The sequence below is a fragment of the Cutaneotrichosporon cavernicola genome (assembly GCF_030864355.1).
Source record: "Cutaneotrichosporon cavernicola HIS019 DNA, chromosome: 6".
Lineage (NCBI taxonomy): Eukaryota > Fungi > Basidiomycota > Tremellomycetes > Trichosporonales > Trichosporonaceae > Cutaneotrichosporon > Cutaneotrichosporon cavernicola.
The window spans coordinates 1,727,316-1,749,373 of NC_083398.1; the positions used below are offsets into that span (position 1 = coordinate 1,727,316).

Below are 22,058 nucleotides of genomic sequence, written 5' to 3' on the forward strand. Positions count from 1 at the left end.
CTCCAAATGCTGCGCTCGGCCTATCCTTTGGCACCAGCAGTCGCGATGCTGGTGTCTCGACCACTCCATCGAGTCCAGAGCGGCCATTAATCGCCGATAGGCCGCCCGCAGTAACCAATGCCAAGCAGGAGTTACATAGCGGCGACGGGCACAAAGCTGGTACAGGGGTCCTGGCCCACCCTCCTATTCCCCCACCTCCCAGCCCGAGGCGGCATCGTACTGGCGGGTTGTCACGCATGCGTGCTGCGTCAGGCGGCATCGCGCCCAGCAAAAGCTTTGGTGACTTGATACATGGGTTAGCCATGACATCCGCACCTCAGCCCATAGAGGACCAGGGCTCCGAGGCGCCTCCCAGCAGTTGGAGGAGCGCGAGTGATGGTTCACGGCTGGCTGACGAGCCGCAGGATAGTCCCCATGAAGGCGGTGACTACGATAATAGGTGAGGTCCTTTGTTTCAAACACCGCACTCAGCTGACCATCAGCGCGCGGTTTTACCACCGCATGCACTCGTCATCACGCACGACGTCCCCAACGAGAACAGGGAGCGTATCGCCAAGCGGGCGTACTGGAGGCGCCTCGCCGTTGATCCATCATCGGAACCTAGCCCTTCCTGCGGGTGGCCAAGCATATTCCCCAGGCGCCACCCTGTCAACATCATTGTCCCCCAACTCGCGTTTCCTCCAACAGCACCTCCCTCCGACCTTTCCGCGCCCTCCCTCGGCACAGCCAAGCCCTGATGCCGCAGATGTCTCGGACCCATTCACACCTCCCTTGCCAGTCCCGTCATTCGCCAATGCCCAGGTCATCCTCACTCCAACAACACAAGAGTGGCACGAGCTGAAGGAGATCGGGCGTCTTGAAGGCGAGCGTGTGCCGGGTTCGGACAGCGACTCTGCGAGCCCTACGTCGCCTGTCAGCGGCAAGAGAGTCGAGGTCCGCGGCGATTACTTCTCCACCACGCGGGAGGACATGCTCGACCAGCCTGTGACACCAGCGCGGCCAGTCTTCCAGCCAGTTGTAACGGCCCCGAGCCCATTACCTCAAATCAAAGACGATGGCTCTACGGAAGTTCCCGCAGCCGTGCTGCAGGACATGGATGGCAACAATGTGGACGAAGACGCGACCCTCACGATGGACCCCTCGCTTGGGTTCACCAGCTTTGGTAGGCACGACTCTCTCCGCCTCAAGTCTAGATCCAAGTCGCAGGCTCCGAAGCAGAAGACTAAGCGCGAGCTGCAGCGCGAGCAACTCTTCAAGATGGTAGACCAGGAGATAGCAGACGCGGAGCCTGAGCCGGAGCGAGGCTATCGGACGTGGAACGTCCGCGGAATGGGCAGCGGTGTAGGTCGAATGAGTCTGGACGGCGCATCCGTGACGAATGGGCTGGGCAGTGAACCTGAGAAGAAGTGGCCAGAATCACCCGCCGAGCCTGGGTCCCAAAAAACAACAACGCCTGAGTCCGAGCGCTCACATTCCCGCTCGCCCGAGGTGGCCCGACTCGTGCACCCCTCATCCACCTCTCGCCCATCTCCTTTGCAATACACATCCAACTTTGGAGCGACTGCGTCTGGGTCGGACGGGTCTCTTGGCTCGAATATCGACCTGGCCTTGCAACCAGACGAGGCTCCCCAGTCGCCGCCACCCGAAACGCAGACTGACCGTTACGAGGCCATCAGGCACTACGCGCGCCAACTCTCCACCCGCAAGTCTATAGGCTCTGGCCCGTCTCGTCCACCATCACGCGCGCAGTCGCGCCGCGGGTCCTACGAGGACGAGGCGACGACGCCGAGATCGCCCAGGAGACGCGACACGCTCCGTGTCTCGTTGGTCGCGGGGCGTGTCGTCAAGCCTGCAGAATTTCCGGGTCTTTCACCCTTAACACCAGCAAACCCTGTGGCTGTCATGTCACCTAAGGCCACGCTGCTCCAGAGCTTTTCACCATTCCGCCGGGCGAGCCCCACGGGGGTGCGCCCGCCGTTATCGACGCAAGGCTCGTCGTTTTCGAGTCCTGGGTCATACGCATCGAGCATCATCGCACCGAGCCTCCCCGCGACACCCGCCAATGAGCCTGGGTCGGGTGGGGTCGGGGGCCACGGCATTGACGATTACATCATCATCAAGGAGGCTGGAAAGGGCGCGTACGGCCTTGTCATGCGCGCCAGGGTCCGAGGTGCTAAGGGGGAGCCCGTCGGTGTAAGTTGATCACTCTTTCTCTACGAGGTCTGTCTGACATTCAGGAGGAAGTGATCATCAAGTACATCATCAAGTCGCGCATCTTGGCCGACTGCTGGAAGAAGCATAAGGCGCTGGGCCCGATTCCCGTGGAAAGTGAGTGAGCGGTCCAAGCTGTCTGACCCTAGTCCACGTGATGGACCAAGTGCGACATCTGATCTACTTGCGCCCACCCGTGCCGAATCCGTGGGACCCATTCAGGCCAAGACGCGATGCCGAGAGCAACGGCGACGCGGTTGGCGGCGGGACCCCTGATGGGGTGGCCAACTCGGCCGCGGCCAGCCGATCAAGCACGCCGGCGTCGCAGACGAACTCGACGTCGCGGTACATCTCGAGTGAGCTCAAGCATGGACCTGAGAGAGGACACCCGAACGTATGCAAGTTGCTCGACTTCTTCGAGGATCGCGAGTTCTACTACCTTGTGATGCCGCGATACGGGTCGGGCGTGGACCTGTTCGACTACGTCGAGTCGCATGCGGACGGGCTTGACCCGTTCGAGGTGCGCAGCTTCGTGGGCCAGCTCACGGATGCCGTACGGTTCTTACACGCCAATGGCATCGTGCACCGCGACATCAAGGACGAGAACGTCATCCTCGACGGTGAGGGGAGATGCCAGCTCATCGACTTTGGCTCGGCGGCGCACTGGCGCCCAGGCAAGCGCTGGGACACGTTCAGCGGCACGCTGCACTATGCGTCTCCCGAGATCCTGCGAGGCGAGATGTACGGCGGCAAGGAGCAGGACGTGTGGGCACTGGGCACCGTGGCGTATGTGCTTCTCGTGGGCGAGACGCCCTTCTCCGAGCTGCCAGACGAGGTGTTTATGGGTCTCGTACCCGGTTCGCGAGCGGAAATGGCACTGGAGGCACGCTGCGGTTCGCCAGACGAGAGCCGCGAGCCCGACGGTGGCGGAGCGCTCTGCGATGCGGCAGACTTTGTCCGCCATTGCCTACAGCCCGATGTGCATGACCGGCCCACAGCTGAGCAGCTCCTGCGTCACAGGTACCTGGCAGGCACGGAGAAATCGTGGACGGGCTTCCGTGGGTGGGAGCGCAAGGCGCCCCATGTGCCAGCGCACATAATAACCGTTGCGTGAGATGTCAAGAGTAGTGTGAGTAGATAGGGAAGAAGGATAGAACAGCGGCAGTGAGAAGGTAGACTCGACATCTTCATCTGTCGTAATACCACCAAGCAGGCAATGCATATGTGTGGCGATGTGAGCTAGAAGCGCAATAGGGAGAACAACTGTACTTGGTATCCCATCACTGCTGTTGAAGCAAAAAGGAGCAAGAAAGGAATGCCGCCTGAGCGAACACACCACCCAAGCTGTTGAAGCGACGGGACCCATTACGGCTGTGGGGGGACTATATAACCTATACTGAATAGTATTAGGACCCTTCCTGTCTTGAAGTTGACTTTTTGTTTCCTGACTAGACATTCAAACCCACAACCAAAGAGTAATGTAGCCGCCAGGCGTGTTGGCACACTTCACACTTTGAAACCTGTCCACCCGGGCTCCCCCGGATGGCGATAGAATGACTTGCGAGTCCTAGATGTACCCATCGGTACGGAGTGGGGCATCCACCACGCTACCACCCATCCAACGCAACACAGTTCTGCATCCAACCTGCAGAATCCAACATGCGATTCCTCATTTCCAAGGCGGTTGACTTTATGCAAGTCGCTATTTTTAGGAAATGGGATACAGGGTCCTGGTTCCGAGCTTACTTTCCGACATACCGTGCGCCCTTGCCATGCCTTTGATGCCCTTTATTCAGAACAACAGAACTCGGCGTATCTAGCCCATGTATCCCAAATGAGGAGCGACTGGTGGTTGGTATCGCCCAGAGTGCGAGAGAAGAAGGTGGGGGTGTGGGTGTGGGTGCTGGTGGGACCGTAGGGTGGATGTAGGGTGAGGACTTTGAACCGCGCCGGAGATGAGCTCCAACCGCCGACCCTCAAAGCGTTGTTCAGATGTGATTCTGGACCTTCCTGTTGGTGTGTGAGCCAAATTGCGAGCAGATTCATGGTGGCTAGGGTAGCGAAATGTGGTGTTCACTGCGTTTCATCGTGCGCAGCACTGTCCAGATCAAAATCTGAATGATATGAAGGCGCTTATCTATAAAAGCATTCTGACTGCGCTCACCATCCCAAGAAGAAATCAACAGATCAAACCAACCTTCGATTGCAGCTTGCCTCTCCTACTTGCGCCCGGTACATGTATGTACATTGCGGGATTGGGTTTGCGACCTGTGGCGTGCGGGATTCTTTTGACCAAAGCCTCAGGACAGGCCAAAAGTCCCAAGCAACCGATCATGTTGACCAAACAACGGCGCCAGGATCCGAAGATATGACGCGAAAAGAGCTGCGCACGCTCCCGAGACATGTCATGTACAGTGGGATTGCACAATCGGAACCGATTAGCCCACGAGACCCGAGGTCCAGGTCGCAGTAATGCGAGAAGCATTCGAGATCACCAAGCCGGTCATCATCCCCATCCCCACCGTGTCAACGCCAATACCACTCAACCATGCTCTTGCTGGGGCTTGTACTGCCCCTCGCACTTGCGTGTGTCCCCAACACGGCCGACTTGCAGGCGCTCCTCACCACAGGTGGGAAGGGGTACGTCCTCTCCCTGTGTCCTGATACTGTTTACTCGGTGTCCAAGTCGCTCAACTTCACCGCGCCAGAGCAGGAGATCAGTACCGAGGGATATCCGACCGACGGGAGTCGGGCTACCCTCCGCGTGGTGGGGGGGACTTGTGCCGTTAGAGCTTCAGGGGACGGGCTGGATGGCGTGCGACTGAGATATGTCCAGGTGGACGGAAACCGGGTGGGGAACGCTAGCGCGTCGGGGACCAGCCAGGGGAATATTGAGGTTGGGGGGAATAATCGTGGACAGTTGGTCGAGTGGGTGCGGAGCTTCAATCCGCGCGGTTGGACTTGTTTGCATGTGTGAGTTGAAATGACGAGCTTGGATGGGGACAGATGAGAGGCTGACCCCAGCACAGAGGGTACCCTCAAGTGCACGGAAACCGCGATACAGCATAACGATATCGGACCATGCGGACATGATACGTGGCAGGACGTGAGCCCCTGGTTGATGTAGCTGATGCAGTGGGCCGATGGTATTAGCCTCTCGTGCGCCAACAGCACGGTGTACAACAACACAGTCGTGGACGCGACCGACGGCGGGATCGTGATCTTTGGCGCCCCATACTCAATCGTACACGAGAACAGGATTAGAGCCCAAACGAGAGTGATGCTGGGAGGCATTAATCGTGAGTCGGCGAGGTGATGAGAGCAGCGCCGGTAGGGCAGACACCAGCTCACACAGTCGTCGACGTGCTTCCCTGGAAGCCGGGGAACTACTCGGGCACACGTGTCCTCTCGAACCGCATCGAAGGCGGCTACGCGACCTCCATGGGCAACGATACACGTGGCCCAAATGAGCAACGCGCACTCATCAAGATCGGTATCGGCATCGGGCCGCGCGTGTGGTGGGAGTACGTCCTTGCTCCTCTTCTGCTCTCTACCGCGGCCGTTGACACCAGCGAAACGTATCAGAACACATCGCGGGGCGGCGAGGTCGCGAATAATGTCCTCTCTGGAGCGTTTACGTTCGGTGTGGCGGTCGGCGGGGCGCAGAACTTCCAGATCACGAATAACACGTTTGTGGGGAATGAGACGTTTGTGAGTGAAGAGTGCAAGGACGACGGATCGGAGGCGGAGCAAAGATGAAGTTGGACAACGGACTAAGACAGATCGGCCAGTATGGTCCCAACTGCACGCAGTCGGACAAGACACCCAACCCACCAGTCGCACTTCTCCGGGAGCCCGACTCGCTCACCAGCGTCAACATCGCCAAACGCAATACTTACGACTGGGTCGACGGACGTGTACAGGGCCTCACGTGCTTTGTGCCGCCAGCCGCGAGCGAATGGGCGTGGCCGTACGGCGGTGGCGGGGTCAATGCCGACCCAACCACGTCGGTATCGCCAACACCGACCGCCGGCGTTGACAAGAAGGGCGCAGCAGCGAACAACGCACCGGCCGCTTGGCTGCTTGCGGTCGCTGGCCTTGTGATTGTTGTTATTTAGAGAAGGCCAAAATGTCGCACAGCCTCCGCCACATAGAACAGGAAATTATGCATTGTACATGCTTACAACTGGACATTGGAAACTACTGGAACTCTTCGAGACGGCGTTGGTTGCGGATCGGGTCGGCTAAGCGGATCACCTTGTTGCCTCTGCCCACCGTGTTGACGCCGTTCATGTCGAGCGGCGAGATGAGCACGAACTGCCTGCTTGTCGCGTCCCGCGATCCCTCCATCTGTGAGAGTTAGCGTGTGAGAAGAAGTCAACTCACAAGTAGGCCCGCTGCGATCCTACGGTTTGCCGAGTCAAGGAACACGTCCCACTCGTCAAGGCAGCGGAGGTTGGCCGGCGCCGAATCCCACATCGACAGCAAGAGGGAGACGGTCACAAACGACCGCTCACCACCACTCAGACTCTCTGGGCGCTTGTAAACCATCTCACGTTGCGTAGCGGCATCGCTGCTCGTCGCCACCTCCAGACGGAGCTCTTCTCCAACCTCGTGGTCGAATTTCAGCCGGCCTTCGAAGCCACGTTGCCGGACGTTCTCGATGAAACGCAAGTGGATACGCAGACTAATATTCCGGCGCAGCATCTGCCAGCGATTCGTGCGGTCGTCGAAGCCGATCTTGAGCAGACGCTCAATCTCGCGGAACTGGTCGATGGACCGAGTCGTCCTGTCGAGACGCTCGCTCTCAACTAGATGTTGATGCACAACCTGGTCCAGGTCGATGTTCGTCCGGCGCTTGGCCTCCTCAATCTGCTTGTCGACGGCCTTACGCTGGGCCTCGAGTTCTTTGGCGTCGCCAAACTCGTCGGGCCGCTCCATGAAGCCCAGAGCGGCCTGAATCCAGGTCTGTGTGTCAACGCTGTTCTACAGGGGCTCAGGGCTCACCTTCAGAGTCTTCTCGGCATCGTCGATCGTGCTCTGCTCCTGCTGGAGCTGCACCTTTGCCCGTCCAAGCGAACCCTTGTAGTGCACACGCTCTTTCTCGTACTGCCTTTCCTGGGCCTGGAGGTTCACCAGCACATCCTTCTTCGTGCTCAGCTGCTCTTGGAAAGAGTTCAGTAAGGTTTGAGCCGCCTCGCACTCCGTCTGCGCATCCTTGAAGTCCGTCTCCTTGACCTCCAAGTTCCCTTCCAGCGCACTGAGTTCCTCTTGCAGCTTGGTCTTTTCGCCACGCACCTCCTCGAGCGAGATCTCGGTGGCGTTGCCGTCGATAGGCCGGAACTCCTGCAACTTGTCGTTGATGGCCTCGATTGTTCGCTTAATATGGGGAATGCCCTTATTGTTGCGATCGACGTCGGCCTGCTGGTCAGCACTGGTCCTAATCAGGAGCCACTGACTTGTGCCTTCTTAAGATTCTCGCGCGCCTTGGTGGCCTCCTGTCGACGAACTTGAAGCTCTGCTCTCTTGGTGCGCAGATCAGCCTCACGCTCGTCGAGGACTGGGCGCAGCCTCCTGGTCCCGTCAGCTCGTAATCGCAAACCCAGCCTTACTCAATCTCCGCAGCAACGTCGGTGACGAACATGTCTGGCCCTCGCCATTTGGTCTGAGGACCGGATTGACGTAGACTAAACATCAGCAAGTGTACGCAATGAAGAGACTCACTGGTTCTTGACGTGTCCGTTGTGGCGGAACTCGGAAGCGGAGAAGACAACAATGCTTTGGTTGTGGGCACCGAGAACTCTGTCCATGACTGCAAGAGCATCGTTGTCACTCGGGGCGACCAATGTCCTCTCGATCTGATGCGCAGTGATGAGAACACGAAGAACATCCTCATCGTCCACCTCAATGTCAGTCCATCATCCCAAAGCCCTCAACCCACCTCGAGTTTGCTGAGAACCGTCTCGCCGACGCCCTGGCGGTAAAGGTCGCCATTGGAGAAATCATACCGGTCACCCTTGTACAGGGTAACAGAGGGGAAGTTCGGGGGACCTCCTTGACGAACGGGGCTGGCAGAGAAGTTGCTGCGGTCAGTACGATCACCCAGCTGGAACTCACTGTTGCCGGCCGCATTGCTCGAAGATGCGCTGTAGCGTGTTCTGGTCGGCAGGATCGCGGACCACAAATGAGCAAAGCGAGCTTCCCAGCATGTTCGAGAAACAGTGGCGGTACACCGGATCCATAAGCTTGACATGCAGGCCAATCGGCCCAATAGGCTTGGAGTGCTTCCACTGTGTCGACTCGATGGCCTGCATGACCGAGCGGAGGTTGCGACCGTAAGGGGCGAGTCGGTCTGTACGGCGAGCCTGGAGATTTTCCAAGCTGCGGCTGACCTCGTTCACGCTCCTCTCAGCCTCGTTGTACTCGCGCTCAGCTTCCTTGAGTGCATTCTGCGTTTCGTCAACCGCGGCCTTTGCGGTGGCGACAGCACGCTCATTCTGAGGAAGCATGCGCACCAGACCGCTCTTCTGTGCCTCGGCCGCTTCAAGCTGTTTCTGCAGCCGTACTTGCTCTGGATTGGCCTCGCCCTCCTCCTCCCGCCGCGCAGCCGCCAGTTTGTCCTCCATCGCGGTGATTTCCTCCTCACGGGCTTGAATCTCTCCCTTGCATTCTGTGACGCTGGTCTGGCCTGTTAGGAAAACAAGAGCTAACACCCACCTTGACAGCCGCAAGAGCTCCACGAGCGTCGCCAAGCTTCTTCCTCTTGGCCGACATCTCTTGTTGAGTCTGGCGGTGATCGTCGAAAAACCTGGCAATACCGTCGCGGAGCATTTTGATGTCGTCCTTGACCTTTTTGTCGGCCGTGTCGATATCGCTGAGCTTCCCTTCAAGCATCTCGCTCTTGTCGTTTAGCTCCTCAATGTACCCGCGAACGGTATCGATCTCGCCCTCCTTGTCGTTGACAAACGCCCAGGCTAACTGCGCCTTGAGGTCCTCCTGCTTCTTGCGAAGATTGCGAGCCTTCTCGGCGTACTGGATCAGGTTCTGGAGCTTCCTGACCTTGTCCTGCTGGTCGGGTAGGGCGTCTGTGGCATTGGCAAGGTCGCGCGACAACTTCTCCTGGGAGAACTTGGTCAATTTGTACTGGTCCATGATGTCGGCGAGTCCACTGCCCTTGAGGAAGAACTGGTGTCAGCTCTGTCGAGAAGCGAAGAGCATCGTCGAGTCGAGCTCCTCGAAAACACTCACCGAGTACATGATCTTCGGGTCTGTCTTTGCGAGGAAGGTCTTTGCGTTATCTTGTGTGAGCATGCAAAGCGGCGAGTCGATGTTGATGTGCCAGTGGTTGCACATCTTGGTAAGCGTGTCGCGCTTGTCCGAGAGGATTTTGCCGTCCTTGGTTGCGCGAAACTTGAAGTTGGACGAGCCAGATTGGTCAAAGTTGCGCTCAATGACGACCTGGTCACCGAACAGGTCGTGCATGAACGCATCCTCGCCAACGTTGCGCATGGTCACGGTGACCTTGGCACGGCTGGTGTTAGCTTGACGGCGACCGATGAGGAGAAAGGGGGAGAAGAGGATGGGGTTGCGGCATGTGGCAAGTAGAGCTATCGACTCACTCCTTCCCCGTCATGATCATGCTCTTGAGGCCCGCGCCGCGGCCAGTGATGGTGGCCTTAGCGCCAAGGGCGACGGCGAGGCCGGACAGAATAGCCGACTTGCCGCTCCCATTGTGCCCGACGACAAAGTTCATCTTCTCCGCCAGCGTCACTGTCAGGTTCTCGTGGCACATGAAGTTGATGAGGCTGATCTCCTTGACCACACCGGCAGTGGCAAGCTCCTCGGGGTTGCGGCGCTTGCGCTCGATTTCGCGTTGGCGCCGTAATTCCTCAAGATTGGCCTCGACATCGTCGTCATCCATCTCGTCATCAGAGTCGAGGTAATCGCTGTCTTCCTCGATAGTGTCGGCGCGCTCCGGATGCTCACGCTTGACGCGCTTTGCCTGGTGTCAGTTGCTACCCAACTCTGAGCTCACCGTCTGCACGCCCTCGTCATCACTTCCTGGGTCTAAGGACTGCGACGTCCGCTTTGCGGGGGACGCCGAGGTCGACATTGTTGATTAAGGTGGGAGAGAAAGGTGATGACATAGAGGTTAGTGCGTTCTTGGGATTTCAGGGGTGACTGGACCGACACGCTTCACCTGCCCCACTCTGAGATCTACCGGAACCAAACACACAATATTCATCCTTGTTTACGCCATTTTGTCCTATCTACCTACGCTCCATGAGCTTGTCGACGTGCTGGCGCACGCCGGCCTCCCACTCCTGCCATACTGTGCTCGCCATCCATGTGTCGCGCTGCATGCGGTCTGCGCCGCGCACGCCGGGGCGACCATCTGTCGTCAGCTCAGGGGCGGGTCTTATCTCACTCTCAGCGCCTTCGCGGTTTGGGGGAAGGACGACGAATGCGCGCAGCGTGCCCTCGTACTTGTAGCCCATGCGCAGAGCGGCTGCTTGGGACGGCATATTGAGGCTGTTAGTCTTCCACTGGCAGCGGCGGAGACCCCAGCCGCCCTGCTCGGGCGTGTCGAGGATCTGGTGCATCATGAGCCCGACCATGTGTGTGTTGGCGTGCGTTCGCTGGTGTGAGCTGGCGAGCAGCGTGGGGTGAATCCAAGGTCCGTGGATAAAGGGAGGATCAGGAGGGGGATGCGGAGGAGAAGGGTGGGGGGATGCAGCCTGCAGCTAGCCGAGGCACATCGAAGCTGCGATCGTTGCGACCCACCTGGAACGGCTTGAGGATACAAATCCATCCAATCTCGCTCATCATGTTCTCATAGTTTGACTCGAGGAACGACGCCGTCCCGGCAAACACGTAGTCCTCTACCGGCGCGTCCAGTCGGTCCAGAGGGGCCGAGTAGATGGCCATGCGGAGCATGGCGGGGTTGCGACGTCCATTAGACTCGCACCAGCGACAGACGTCGTCGAGGGTAGTCCAGTCGGCGGGGAGGCCGAGCCAGTGCACGATCTCAGGGTTGGCTTTTACGCCGTCGAGGAGGGGTTGGGCGTGCAGTGAGGGCTGGATTAGTGAGGAACGGCGAGACGCGGATTGGGCCCAGGAGACCCAGCACGGAGTGTGGGAGCTCAACATCGTATCGTCTGGTCTGGTCTCATAGGCCGCAAAGCCATCACAGCACCCACCACAAACGGCCGGAGCTCGACCCGGTCCGAGCGAAGCTGCTTGACGTCGAACATGAAGTTGAAGTCATAATCCTCGAGCTTGGTCTCGAGATGGCAGTTGGTCTCGACCTCGCCCGACGGCGCCTTGTAGTTGTTAGTGTAGGCCATTATGTCAGTATTGTGGATGTGGATGTTGAGATGCCGAGTATGTATGGTCAAGCGCAAGCGAGTCGAGTGGGCAGGTGGAGGTGGAGGTTGAGGTGGAGGTAGTTGGCCGAGCCGGCCGAGCCGGCTCAAGCCGATCCAACCGGGTCTAATGGATAATTTGCGGATAAGCTCTCAAACAGAAACAGGTTACATGCACAACAAATACGGAGATGATGATTAGGATGGGCGCGCAAGTGACTTCTTGGATTTTTCGTATCTCTTGATCCACGGATGCTGCAGCACATCGGCAAGTGGTAGGCGGTCGTCGGGGTGGTACCGTAAGAGCTAGGGTCAACTATGCTTGTCCGAGAACTTACGCGCTTGATGAGATCGGTGGCCTCTGGCGAGACGTGCGGCGGTACATGTAAGTCAATGTTTCTAATACGACGGTACGTCGCTTGGCTCCCGTTCAAATCCTCAAAGGGTGGTGTACCAACGAGGAACTCGTACGCCAGCACGCCGAGAGCCCAGAGGTCAACCTTGGCGTTGTGCTCCTTGCCCTCGACCATCTCTGGTGGGAGGTAGTCGAGCGTGCCGCACAGCGTCCGCCGCCGGTCACCGGGTGCGTGCACGCTCCATCCAAAGTCACCGATCTTGAGCTCGCCCTTGAGACCAATCAACAGGTTCTCCGGCTTGATGTCTCGGTGGATGACGTGCTTCTTGTGCAAGTATGCGAGCGCGTCTGCCATCTGCGCAATGTAGCGGGATGAACGTTTCTCGTCAAAGCGGCCGTGCTTGCTCAGCTGCTTGTACAATTCCCCTCTAGCCGCAAACTCGATGATGAGGAAGATGCGCTTCGAGTCGTGAAAGTAGCCGTACAGTCGGAGGATGTTGGGGTGGCGGAGGTTCTGCTGGATCTCGATTTCGCGGCGCACCTGCTTCTCGACGCGCCCGTTGACGATCTCTCCTTTGTTCAAGCACTTGAGAGCAACGATGAACTGCGGAGGCGCCTTGGTGCGGGCAAGGTAAACTCGCCCGAACTTGCCCTTGCCGAGCGGTCGGCCGATCTGGAATGCGGCTAGCGACAGGGGGATGGTACTGATGTCAGCGTCAAGCATCACGGGTACAGCGGAGAGGTGAGGGGAGAAGTTTGGACAGAAACAAAACTCACCCGCTAGCCGATTGCAACTCAAGCAACTTGGCCGCCTCGCCGGAAACGGTCTCCACGTCCGCGACGTCCCGCTCAAACCCGCCATCATACGTTCCCAGGTCCATCTTGCGTCCGCCATCCCTTGAAGCCGGGTTGGTAGCGATAGCTTGGGAGCGCGCAGAAGTAGCGTGTGCCGGCCCATGGATGCCATGGGCGGTGTGCTGTGTTGGCTTGCGCGGTGACTTCTTCGGGATCGAGCTGGCGGTCGCGTTATCGGCCAATGCCTGAAGAGCGGCGCGGCTGTGGCTCTCGAGACCCGCGTTGGGCGGCCGCACAAGGTGAGGGTTCATGTACTTCTTCATCAAGGGTGGGAGACGGTTCGAAGCCGAGGGCTGGGAGCGGGGACTGGATGGCGCAGCCCGCGGGTTGAGGGAGAGGTTCTCCATTAGGTGTGGGAGTTGGGACATGGTAGTAGGAATGGAGGATGAGGAGAGTAGGGAGAGGGGAGAGGAGAAAGGGGTAGGGGAGAAGGTGTGGTTGAGAGCTGGTTGTTCGTGAAAGGTACTGGGGACAAGGTTGAGCAATGTTTGTTGACCAGGGCGGAGAGAAAGCAGGCGCGGAGTATTGGTGATATTGGATTGAATGGCAGACACGTCATTTTTGTGCCTGGAACATGGAAACTGAGAGGCCATTTGCCTGTTCCCATTATGATGGTTGATCTGCTTGGTCAATTTCAGCTCACTCACGGCTGGCCAACAGCTTGGAACTCAATGGCAGGGCCACTTGAACTGGTCTCTGGGATGTAAGAAGAGTGACCGACCACCATCAGGCGATCTGGCGAGAACTGAGTGATCAAGCCAACTGAAGCTGTAGGCCTTTATCATTAGTTGTTTGAAACCTAGATTGATGAAACTGGATCTTGTTTGCCTCGTGGTCGGTCAATCTCATTCAGGTTGTCATCGCCCTCGATGCACTGGTCCGCCTCTTCTCCACTCTCCGCTGGTGGGACGGATCGCGATTAGGCCACATGCTCCACATGGTCCATCCCGTCAGCACGTTGCGAAATGCGGTGTTCTGTGAGTTGGATCAACGCCTTGCTGTAACGGTTCCACGCCATTGCCATTAAGCGGGCTTCCATTTCCTATATAGCGGTCCTGGGGGAGTTGGCACCCTAAAAATGTCTGGCAACGCGCAATGAAATTTCCGTTGCGCCTTGTTCAACCACCCGTCTTATTCAATACTCGCAACATGTTTCTACACGCAATACCTCTTACAGTGCAGTCAGTCATGTGAATGCAAACGCGGTCATTCATTTCCACTTGCCATGCGACGCGAGATCCAACGGAAGCAGAGAGGTACCCGAGGAAGCGCGACGCGGTCGTGTCGGATGTGCCGGGTGATCATCGACCCTGAAATTCCCTGTCTTCCCTTTGTGTTCGGGATGGAGCTTTGACATGTTCGACAGCACCCGCAGTGGGGCCATTTTCCATTGGGGTGACGACGAGCACACGGGGTAGCACGAGCGTTGTCGGGAAATAACTCGCTCGCAGTGCGGCGAGGCGGGACCGATTGGTGAAATTGATGCAAGTGTGGGCTTGGTGGAATGTCCGCGGACGCGGATACCATGCTGCACGGACCTCTGGCCTCAGGTCGGCAGAGTCGGACTGAGCGGTCTCGCCCACTTTGGCTACTCGACCTGCATCCTTCATTCTTCCGGAAGCTCATAGTAGCAAGGACCTTATTTTCAAAGCCCACAGAGTCGGCTTGTCCCGAGTGCCTCTCGGGAGGCTTCAGATGGCCAGCAAGCCAGATGAAGAGGATCAGAGAGTAATGTGGAGTAGTGTTAGGGTAAATGGCCATACATATCTGTCAGGAGGAGAGATACCCAAATTGGGACAAACGGCGAGAACAGGTTAACAGGGTAAGCTAGATGCTAGGGTTTCAGGGTTTTAAAGGGTCAAAGTTTCGCATCGCCATTATCATCACAATTTATTACAGTGCCTGGAACCTTGGTAATATCCTCATTCTAATACTCATCAAGAGCTAGACTGCAGTACTGTAATGCAGACTGGTTGCTGCTCTCTCTTCACCTATCGGGTCATCTTCCTTAGTCGGACAAAGACGACGACGACGACGACAACGACGACAACGCGCACAGACCACAGACCCACATCTCAACATTCCTTTTCCCCCTCTAGGATTCCGACTCCCTCTAGAGCCCTCTTGTTCCCTCTTTCACCTCTTGACTCACAAACCACTTGTCTCCCTCTCTCCACCCTTCCCCCTCCCCTCTTTTCTCTCCCAGACCCAACTTCAAACCCCCGTACTCTGCACAACAAATTGTCACTCACTCCACTCACTCCGCCCGGCGCGAACACACTCGTTAACATGCGCATCGCGCTCTTCCTCCTTCCCCTGGCGCTCGCCAGCATCCCGCCCAACCACCCCGCTAGGCGTCACCACGCCAAGCTCATCGCACGCCAGAACGGCACCGACACGGACACGGACACGGACACGGGCGTGGGCCCCAGCAGCGTCACTCCTTCCCCTTCGGCTCCGCCCACCTCCTCCGCCGCCCCCACCCCTTCTGAGACCCCCTCGGCGTCGTCGATCCGGACGAGCAATACGGCCGCGCCTTCTTCAGAGCGCCCTAACCCGACTTCTGCCGTCGATGACACGTCAAGCGCTGACGCCTCATCCGTCGTTGCTTCCTCCGCGCTCACTTGTGAGTCGTGCATTGAGCCCTCCCCTCTGCCCACCCTGGTTGCCCGCTGACATCGCAGCTGAACCCTCGGCCGCTTCGTCCGCCAGAACTTCTGCCACTTTGGTCACTGAGTCGGATATCGGTACCTCGCAGACTGAAACGCTTGCCCCCTCTTCCAAGGGCCAAACCGCCGCCAGCAGGACCGTCGTCAAGACGTCGACAGCCAAGGCCTCCGCCACTTCGGGCGCTGCCAAGGAGGAGGAGGAGGAGTCTGGGGGCTTGCCAAAGGGCGCACTGATCGCTATCATTGTCTGTTCAGTCGTCATCGGTGTTGGTGGTATCGCGTGGACTCTGTTCCGGAAGTGGAAGCTCAAGCCCAGCAAGGGCTTCGACCAGCGCATGCAGCCCATCGACTTTAGACCCGGCACGGACATGGGCGACGACTTTTTCGAGAAGACCATGGCGCGCGACGCCGACGCCGAGCGTCAACGGCAGCAGTTCTGCATCGAGCTCGACAACGATTCGCAAAAGGACGCGACGCTCGTCGGTGACATTCAGCACGACTTCACTGCTGGCCCGGCCACCAACGGCTACGGCTACCAGCCAAGCCCCTACGGACAGGACTATGACTTCTCTGCGCCGCGCAACGACTGGGACGCGGGTGCGACGGGATACCCGCCCCAGCCGGGCGCGTACTACAGCGAGTACCCGACGCAGGACAGCCCTGACCAGCACTCTACGCACGGACACGGCAGCTACGTCGACCACAGCCAGCATGGTCAGGCTGGAGGGTATGCGGACCTGCAGCGTGGTTCGAGCGTCGGTCACGCACCCGCACCTGCGCCCGCGGCTCTAGACTTTGGTGCCGACTTTGCAGTTTCTGGCCGCCCCACCGACTCGTCTGCTGGACCCGCAAGCCCGTACGCTCAGGCGGCGACGTACCGGTACTGAGCAGCGCCGGCGCGCTCACGCCGGCGCGTCCGCCGGGACGCGGCCTGTACCCGCCTTTAAAGTTGTGAACAGTCGTAGAGGTATACCCTTCCGTGTTTTTCGTAGTGCTCAAGGATGATGAGTTTGTACAACGCCAGGCGGCCGCGCTACAAGAGTGAGCGTGCGAGCGTGTGAGCGTGCGAGTGTGCATGACGCTTCTCTAATCTTATTCATCATTGGCGACAAGGTTTGCGGAACCAGGAACGAGCGTGCCAATCTTAGCCAGACATTGACTGGTAAAGAACAGAGTTTTGGTCTCTGTCTCTCTGTCCCTCTCTCTCTCTCTCTGCCTCAAACCCACGTTGGGCTGGGACTGGCCCATCTGGCCCATGGCCAGAATCCAATTGAGAATAGTATTGAATTGAGCTAACTAGTCCAGACTGATCACCATACCCTTGCATTGTCCCTTGGCCGGCTAATCACCGGCGGTCCTTTGTCAAGTGGAGGTAAATAAATATGTCGAGACTAACATGAGAACATGAGGCTTTCGTGATACATTTGCATCTGCTCAACATCAAACAACGAGGGCGTCGACGGTGACCACAAGTTGGGAGCAGGAACCGAGCGCGCCGGTGCTGCTTGACTGCTCTTCTGTGTCAGCCATTGCATCCTCAATCACATTCGCGAACGACAGGCATCAACGACCAACACGGCCGTGGCTCCTCCCTTACCTCCCTTCCCTCTCCTCCCCTCGTTCTCCATTCGCCGCCCTCCGAATCCCCTCATCCACTTGCCCTCTTCCCATTCCGTCCACCACTCCTCTCGATGAACTCTTCACCGACCAGGGCGGGCCGCACGCGCTCCAACACGGCCTCGCAGCGCCTTGCGCGGGGCTTGATCCCCTCACATCCACCAGAGAAGGCAGCGGACGAAAAGCGAAAGAAACGACCTCTCAGCTTAAGCTTGTCGCTTTCAACACACTCGTCACTGTCGACAAGTACGAGCCCACCAAGCCCTAAACGCGCTAGCTTTGGCGCCGCACCTCGACATATCCTTGGTCGGTTGGCTCGTGCTCGGCGGCTGGTACTGGTCCCGCTCCTCGTCGTCTCCCTCCTGTATTTCTACCTCTACATCTACGAATGGCACCAGCCATACGACTACGACCCATCATACCTCAGCTCCTACGACTACGTCGCATCGTTCTTTCGGCGTCCCGAACCGCCATGCGCCTTCATCTCGACGGTAGACGCGTTCGCGCGCGATCTCGCTCGTATGCGTGAAGAGATCGGCGATGTACCTCTATCACACACGCAGGCCCGCTCAAAAGGACACACGTTCTCCGATACGGGCCACCTCCTACTCTCGAATAACCCGAATGCGCCACATCCCATCCCGACGCTACTCACCCTCGGCGAGGAGAAGTGGGCGTCTCTCCTCGCCGCGCAGAGCCAGACTCTACTCGAAGCTGTGGACGAGTATCAGCGCCGCTACGGCCGCGCTCCACCACGAGGCTTTGACAAGTGGTGGGACTTTGCGCGGGCTCACGACGTCGTACTGCCTGACGAGTACGATGGGATCCACTGGGACCTGGCGCCGTTCTGGGCTCTCCCGAAAGACGAACTGCGGAGGAGACTAAAGGCCGTCGAGGTGATGGATGACGTGTTTGTCCTCGAACTCCGGAACGGGACTGTGTTTGTCGATATCGAGGAAAGTGGACTCCAGTGGAACGGTACCGAAAGCCGAGCGCGCCAGACAACCGAGTATGTCCCCGCCAGGTTAAGTGCTAACGACAGGATGCTCGCCAGCATAGCGGAATACCTCCCAGACCTGCGCGCGACCTTTAGTATCTTTGACCAGCCGCAGATCTACCTCTCCTGGGCACGGCGCGACTCGCTCGTCTCCCTCGGCCAACAGGGAAAACGTACGAGCCACCTCGAAGAGGTTGACGATGGCTATGTGCGGCTCACGCGCAGCTGTGCACCCGACTCTGCATTCCGCACGACGCCGAATGCTACATCTGGCAGGTCGCTGATATATGACCACACTGCTGCCAGCGACATCTGCGCCAATCCCTACCTCGCGCCCCTCCACGGGCTGACAATAGAGCCACACGAACCGGACTCCTATCCCCGTCCCCACACACAGGTCTTACCCCTCTTCTCCCTTGCCAAGACCAGCCTCAACTCAGACATCCTCATCACGCCACTCGACCAGTTCGCGCGTCCCAAAAAAGACTGGGCATGGGAGAACAAGCGCGACCCGCGCCTGTATTGGCGTGGCTCGCCGACCGGCATCTCGATGATGCACAAGGGTGTCCCATGGCGCGACTCGCACCGCTGGCGGCTGCACCTCTTCGCCAACAACGCGACGGGAGAGCGCGACGTGCTGGTTCCTCGGCTTACTGCTGGGTCCAGTGTCGGGTTACACACGGAGCGCATGGACGCGATCGCCAGGTCCAAGTGGTTCTTCAACATGAAGCTGGCTGGCGAGCCAATACAGTGCGACCAGGCCGACGGGACGTGCGATGAGATGCAGTGAGCTTGCCGGATTCATCGCAGCTGACGACAGGGAGGAAATCTCATGGGCCAAGTTTGATCCTCCGGCGGCTGCACGCGCATCAAAGTTCCTCCTCGACATTGATGGGAACGGGTGGAGCGCGCGCTTTCGGCGTCTCATGGCCAGCAACGCGGTCGTGATCAAGACGGGGATCTTCACCGAGTGGTTTGCGCCCCATCTCGTCCCGTGGTTCCACTACGTACCGTCCAAGCTCGATTTTTCCGACCTCGACACAATCATGGCCTTTTTCACGGGCACGCCGGGCCAGCGACTCGCGTTTGACGAGACGGCGCGCGCGTTAGGCCATAATGGCAAGTGTTTCGTCCAGCGCATGTTCCGCTACGCCGACATGCAGGCGTACATGCTCCGCCTCTTTCTCGAGTATGCGCGGGTGATCGCCCCCGATGGTGTGGACATGGACTTGCACTTGCATCTCTCAGATCAAGCGGGAGATGGGGATGCCGACATGGACACTCCGGAGAAGCGATCGAGAGCATAGATGACGGTCTTGTGGGCCGAGTGAGTTGGGCCGAGTGAGTTGGGCCGAGTGAGTTGGGCCGAGTGAGTTGGGCCGAGTGAGTTGGGCCGAGTGAGTTGGGCCGAGTGAGCTGGGCCTCGGCTTCGACTTTGGTCTCATCCGCTCTCGTCATCAAAAGTCACGGTCCACGACAACCAGACCAAAGTGGAGCGAGCGTGAGAGCCGACAGACCTCCGCCAAAAAGCTTAATGTACTTGTATTAATAGGAAGAGCCACCGTGGGAGGCGAATGTCAACCGACTGCCTGCCGACCGTTCCTCAGGTTGGGGTATGCATCAACTCGACAAACCATCACCTGACCCTTGCTCCGTTGTCATTCCGTGATCAGTAAGCTTGGGCGAGCCCCAAATCCCAATAACCCAGGCATGTTGGAGCTCTGTGGTGACATGGTGTATGGGAATCAGGCACGGCACGTGCCGCCACATTCCCTGTCTTTGGACGACGATAGTATTGACAGCCACGGCCGAGAAGAAGAGCTACGTCGCCCCGGGATACTATAATAGCTCGATACGGCGGGGAATGCGTCACCGTGTCGCGGAAAATGGCTGACATTCAGAGGGTATCGGTGCACAGACAGCAGAGGAGGGGGAAAGATGGAAAACGGTTATTTGTCACAAGGCGACTGCTGACCGAGGACTCGTTGGGAAGTGGCTTGTGAATTGATGCCCTCCTATAGTGATCCTCCACAGCGTCCTACTTCTGACTGGCTCGTCGTCGCTTGCAAATGCAATGCAGATTATAGAATATATAGTGTACCGACGCGGGGAGAGCTAGCTAGCATCTCAGAGGCGGGGCAGGGCAAATGTATAGAATGGGTAGAATGGAGGGGGGTGTCGAAAGTTTAGTGGTGGTGCTCGGTCTCGGACTCCTCGTCCTTGATCTTGGCAGGAGGCTCCCAAGGCGCGTAGATGGAGGTGTGGTTGCGGACACAGTTGAAGCCGTCTGCGGCGAGGTAGAACAGGGCGAGGGTGTTGAGGCCGAACATGGTCCAGGCGAGGGCGGTGATAGCCGTGATCTTGCGGCACTCGCCAATGAACGGCTGGTACTTTGCCGGGAACGAGTCGACAGGGTTGCTGCACTGCCGACCGTGGCCGAAGGGGGTGGCGGTGAAAAGACCGGCGACAATGCCAGACATGGTGGCGCCAGCAAAGTGGCAGAACATGAGGATCGGGTGGTTGAGGAACGCGTGGGCCAAGCCGACCATGGTGAAGAAGATGCCGATGAACAGACCCAGGCCAAGAGAGTGGTACCACCGCCCGTCGGGGTAGTGGGTCCACACGTTGCCGTACTTGTGGAGCTGGTCCGAGACCATGCCAAGGAACGCAATGTTGGCGGCGAGGTAGAAGATGTAGAAGCTGAAGATGAAGATCTGGCGCCCGGTCGAAAAGGTCGACTGCATGCGCGTCTTCGGCAGCTCGGGTGCGTTGGGGTCTGCCGTCAGCAGTGTTCTCGTCTGCTCGAGGGTTACTCACCAACGGCCATTGTGTTGGTTATTAGAGGTGGTGTGTAGGGGTGGTAGTCCAGTAGTGAGGAGGTGTTGGGAGGAAATTCAACTGATGGAAGTGATACTGGGATGGGCTCTCACGCACTCTTAAATGTGTGTCGACTACGCTGGCTCTGCCACACTCTCCCACACTCTCTGTTACGTCCTCCTTTCACGGCCGTGGCAATGGCTGGAAAAGTGACGTCCGCCCAAAGTCCTCTTGGGTGGGCGGGTTGATTACCCTGCTTCCCCCTACCAAGCCTCGAGCCTGCGTCACCGATGGTGGGTGCGTACGGTGAGCCCCGAGGCCGAGGCTGACCTTGACGTCTCCGTGTCGGGCCACCCACCACTGGCCGCCGCGGCCGTCATTCCGCCCCCATCCTAGTTAACGGTCCGTGCCTGAAACCCAGCCAATGTCATAAAATACTTCAGCACAAACATGTGCTCAGGGTCCATGACGTCGCTCAGAGGCGACGCGGCCGCAAGCAACGGTTCCTCCCGACCGTGTTATCTAGGCGGCGCTGTGGTTGTGGTCGGTTTTCGAGGAGCTGGTATGCTCCTGTCAGCGTCACCGCTGGCTCGGTCGACGTTTGAGAGAAGAAGGGCACCGGATTCTCCGCGCCTCCCACCACACAATTGGACCAACCTGGCCGTCATCCTGTCGCGATCCTATCGCGACGCCTGATGCGGCACCTCCACCCCTACAGCCGAATGAGACAATTATGCTACACCAGCGATAGAGTTTCGAGGTTGTCTAGTCTGACACCTCCGTCACCGGCATCGACTCAGTGGGCCTCACTTCGTTTCGGAACCCTGTTCGGGCCGGACGAGTGAGGTACAGTGATGACTAAGGGGGTAGGAGGTCGACATATTGCCGACTGACGGGTTCAGTTGGGTCTGGGCTACCTGCCACTGGACGGCGGCACGACATTCGGAGGCCGCCAGAGGTGGCGAGACGTGTAGCCTCTAGCGGGAAAGCCGTAGCAGGTAACTTCCCCGGATACAGCGGCTCCAAGCGATTATGCGCACGAAGCTCACCACTCGTCAGTCAAATCTGTCACCAACTATGTAACATCTGTTTGGCACATCCATCGTCCTTGATGAAGGATCATTCCCTGATTCGCAGTTCCCTGCATCGTCATCGTCATCGAGTCATTACTT

The 22,058-nt window shown here is 58.3% G+C and overlaps 8 protein-coding genes across 8 annotated transcripts; 4 read left to right on the plus strand and 4 right to left on the minus strand.

Annotated features, from left to right (window-relative positions):
• Positions 1-302: 302 nt before the first annotated feature.
• On the plus strand, positions 303-3,325 carry FUN31 (uncharacterized protein; the record flags this gene model as incomplete). The annotated part of the gene is made up of 4 exons (XM_060603151.1): positions 303-439; positions 483-2,193; positions 2,238-2,328; positions 2,361-3,325. The coding sequence occupies 4 exons, from the start codon at positions 303-305 to the stop codon at positions 3,323-3,325; spliced, it is 2,904 nt and encodes a 967-aa protein (XP_060459474.1).
• Positions 3,326-4,759: 1,434 nt separating this feature from the next.
• Positions 4,760-6,329, plus strand: CcaverHIS019_0606690 (uncharacterized protein; the record flags this gene model as incomplete). The annotated part of the gene is made up of 6 exons (XM_060603152.1): positions 4,760-5,184; positions 5,236-5,317; positions 5,348-5,510; positions 5,567-5,735; positions 5,784-5,922; positions 5,994-6,329. The coding sequence occupies 6 exons, from the start codon at positions 4,760-4,762 to the stop codon at positions 6,327-6,329; spliced, it is 1,314 nt and encodes a 437-aa protein (XP_060459475.1).
• Positions 6,330-6,411: 82 nt separating this feature from the next.
• Positions 6,412-10,324, minus strand: smc6 (uncharacterized protein; the record flags this gene model as incomplete). Its single annotated transcript, XM_060603153.1, has 12 exons — positions 6,412-6,561; positions 6,598-7,179; positions 7,219-7,632; positions 7,671-7,785; positions 7,824-7,898; positions 7,936-8,114; positions 8,153-8,294; positions 8,329-8,894; positions 8,929-9,396; positions 9,460-9,742; positions 9,831-10,213; positions 10,247-10,324. The coding sequence occupies 12 exons, from the start codon at positions 10,322-10,324 to the stop codon at positions 6,412-6,414; spliced, it is 3,435 nt and encodes a 1,144-aa protein (XP_060459476.1).
• A 157-nt stretch (positions 10,325-10,481) lies between these two features.
• CcaverHIS019_0606710 (uncharacterized protein) lies at positions 10,482-11,558 on the minus strand (the record flags this gene model as incomplete). Its single annotated transcript, XM_060603154.1, has 4 exons — positions 10,482-10,606; positions 10,640-10,850; positions 10,996-11,289; positions 11,412-11,558. The coding sequence occupies 4 exons, from the start codon at positions 11,556-11,558 to the stop codon at positions 10,482-10,484; spliced, it is 777 nt and encodes a 258-aa protein (XP_060459477.1).
• Positions 11,559-11,774: 216 nt separating this feature from the next.
• IPL1 (uncharacterized protein) lies at positions 11,775-13,133 on the minus strand (the record flags this gene model as incomplete). The annotated part of the gene is made up of 3 exons (XM_060603156.1): positions 11,775-11,882; positions 11,915-12,635; positions 12,709-13,133. 3 exons carry the CDS (start codon positions 13,131-13,133, stop codon positions 11,775-11,777), a joined length of 1,254 nt encoding a protein of 417 aa, XP_060459478.1.
• Positions 13,134-15,075: 1,942 nt separating this feature from the next.
• CcaverHIS019_0606730 (uncharacterized protein) lies at positions 15,076-16,342 on the plus strand (the record flags this gene model as incomplete). Its single annotated transcript, XM_060603157.1, has 2 exons — positions 15,076-15,412; positions 15,471-16,342. 2 exons carry the CDS (start codon positions 15,076-15,078, stop codon positions 16,340-16,342), a joined length of 1,209 nt encoding a protein of 402 aa, XP_060459479.1.
• Positions 16,343-17,146: 804 nt separating this feature from the next.
• Positions 17,147-19,376, plus strand: CcaverHIS019_0606740 (uncharacterized protein; the record flags this gene model as incomplete). The annotated part of the gene is made up of 3 exons (XM_060603158.1): positions 17,147-18,081; positions 18,115-18,855; positions 18,890-19,376. 3 exons carry the CDS (start codon positions 17,147-17,149, stop codon positions 19,374-19,376), a joined length of 2,163 nt encoding a protein of 720 aa, XP_060459480.1.
• An 879-nt stretch (positions 19,377-20,255) lies between these two features.
• On the minus strand, positions 20,256-20,896 carry CcaverHIS019_0606750 (uncharacterized protein; the record flags this gene model as incomplete). The annotated part of the gene is made up of 2 exons (XM_060603159.1): positions 20,256-20,845; positions 20,887-20,896. The coding sequence occupies 2 exons, from the start codon at positions 20,894-20,896 to the stop codon at positions 20,256-20,258; spliced, it is 600 nt and encodes a 199-aa protein (XP_060459481.1).
• Positions 20,897-22,058: the final 1,162 nt, after the last annotated feature.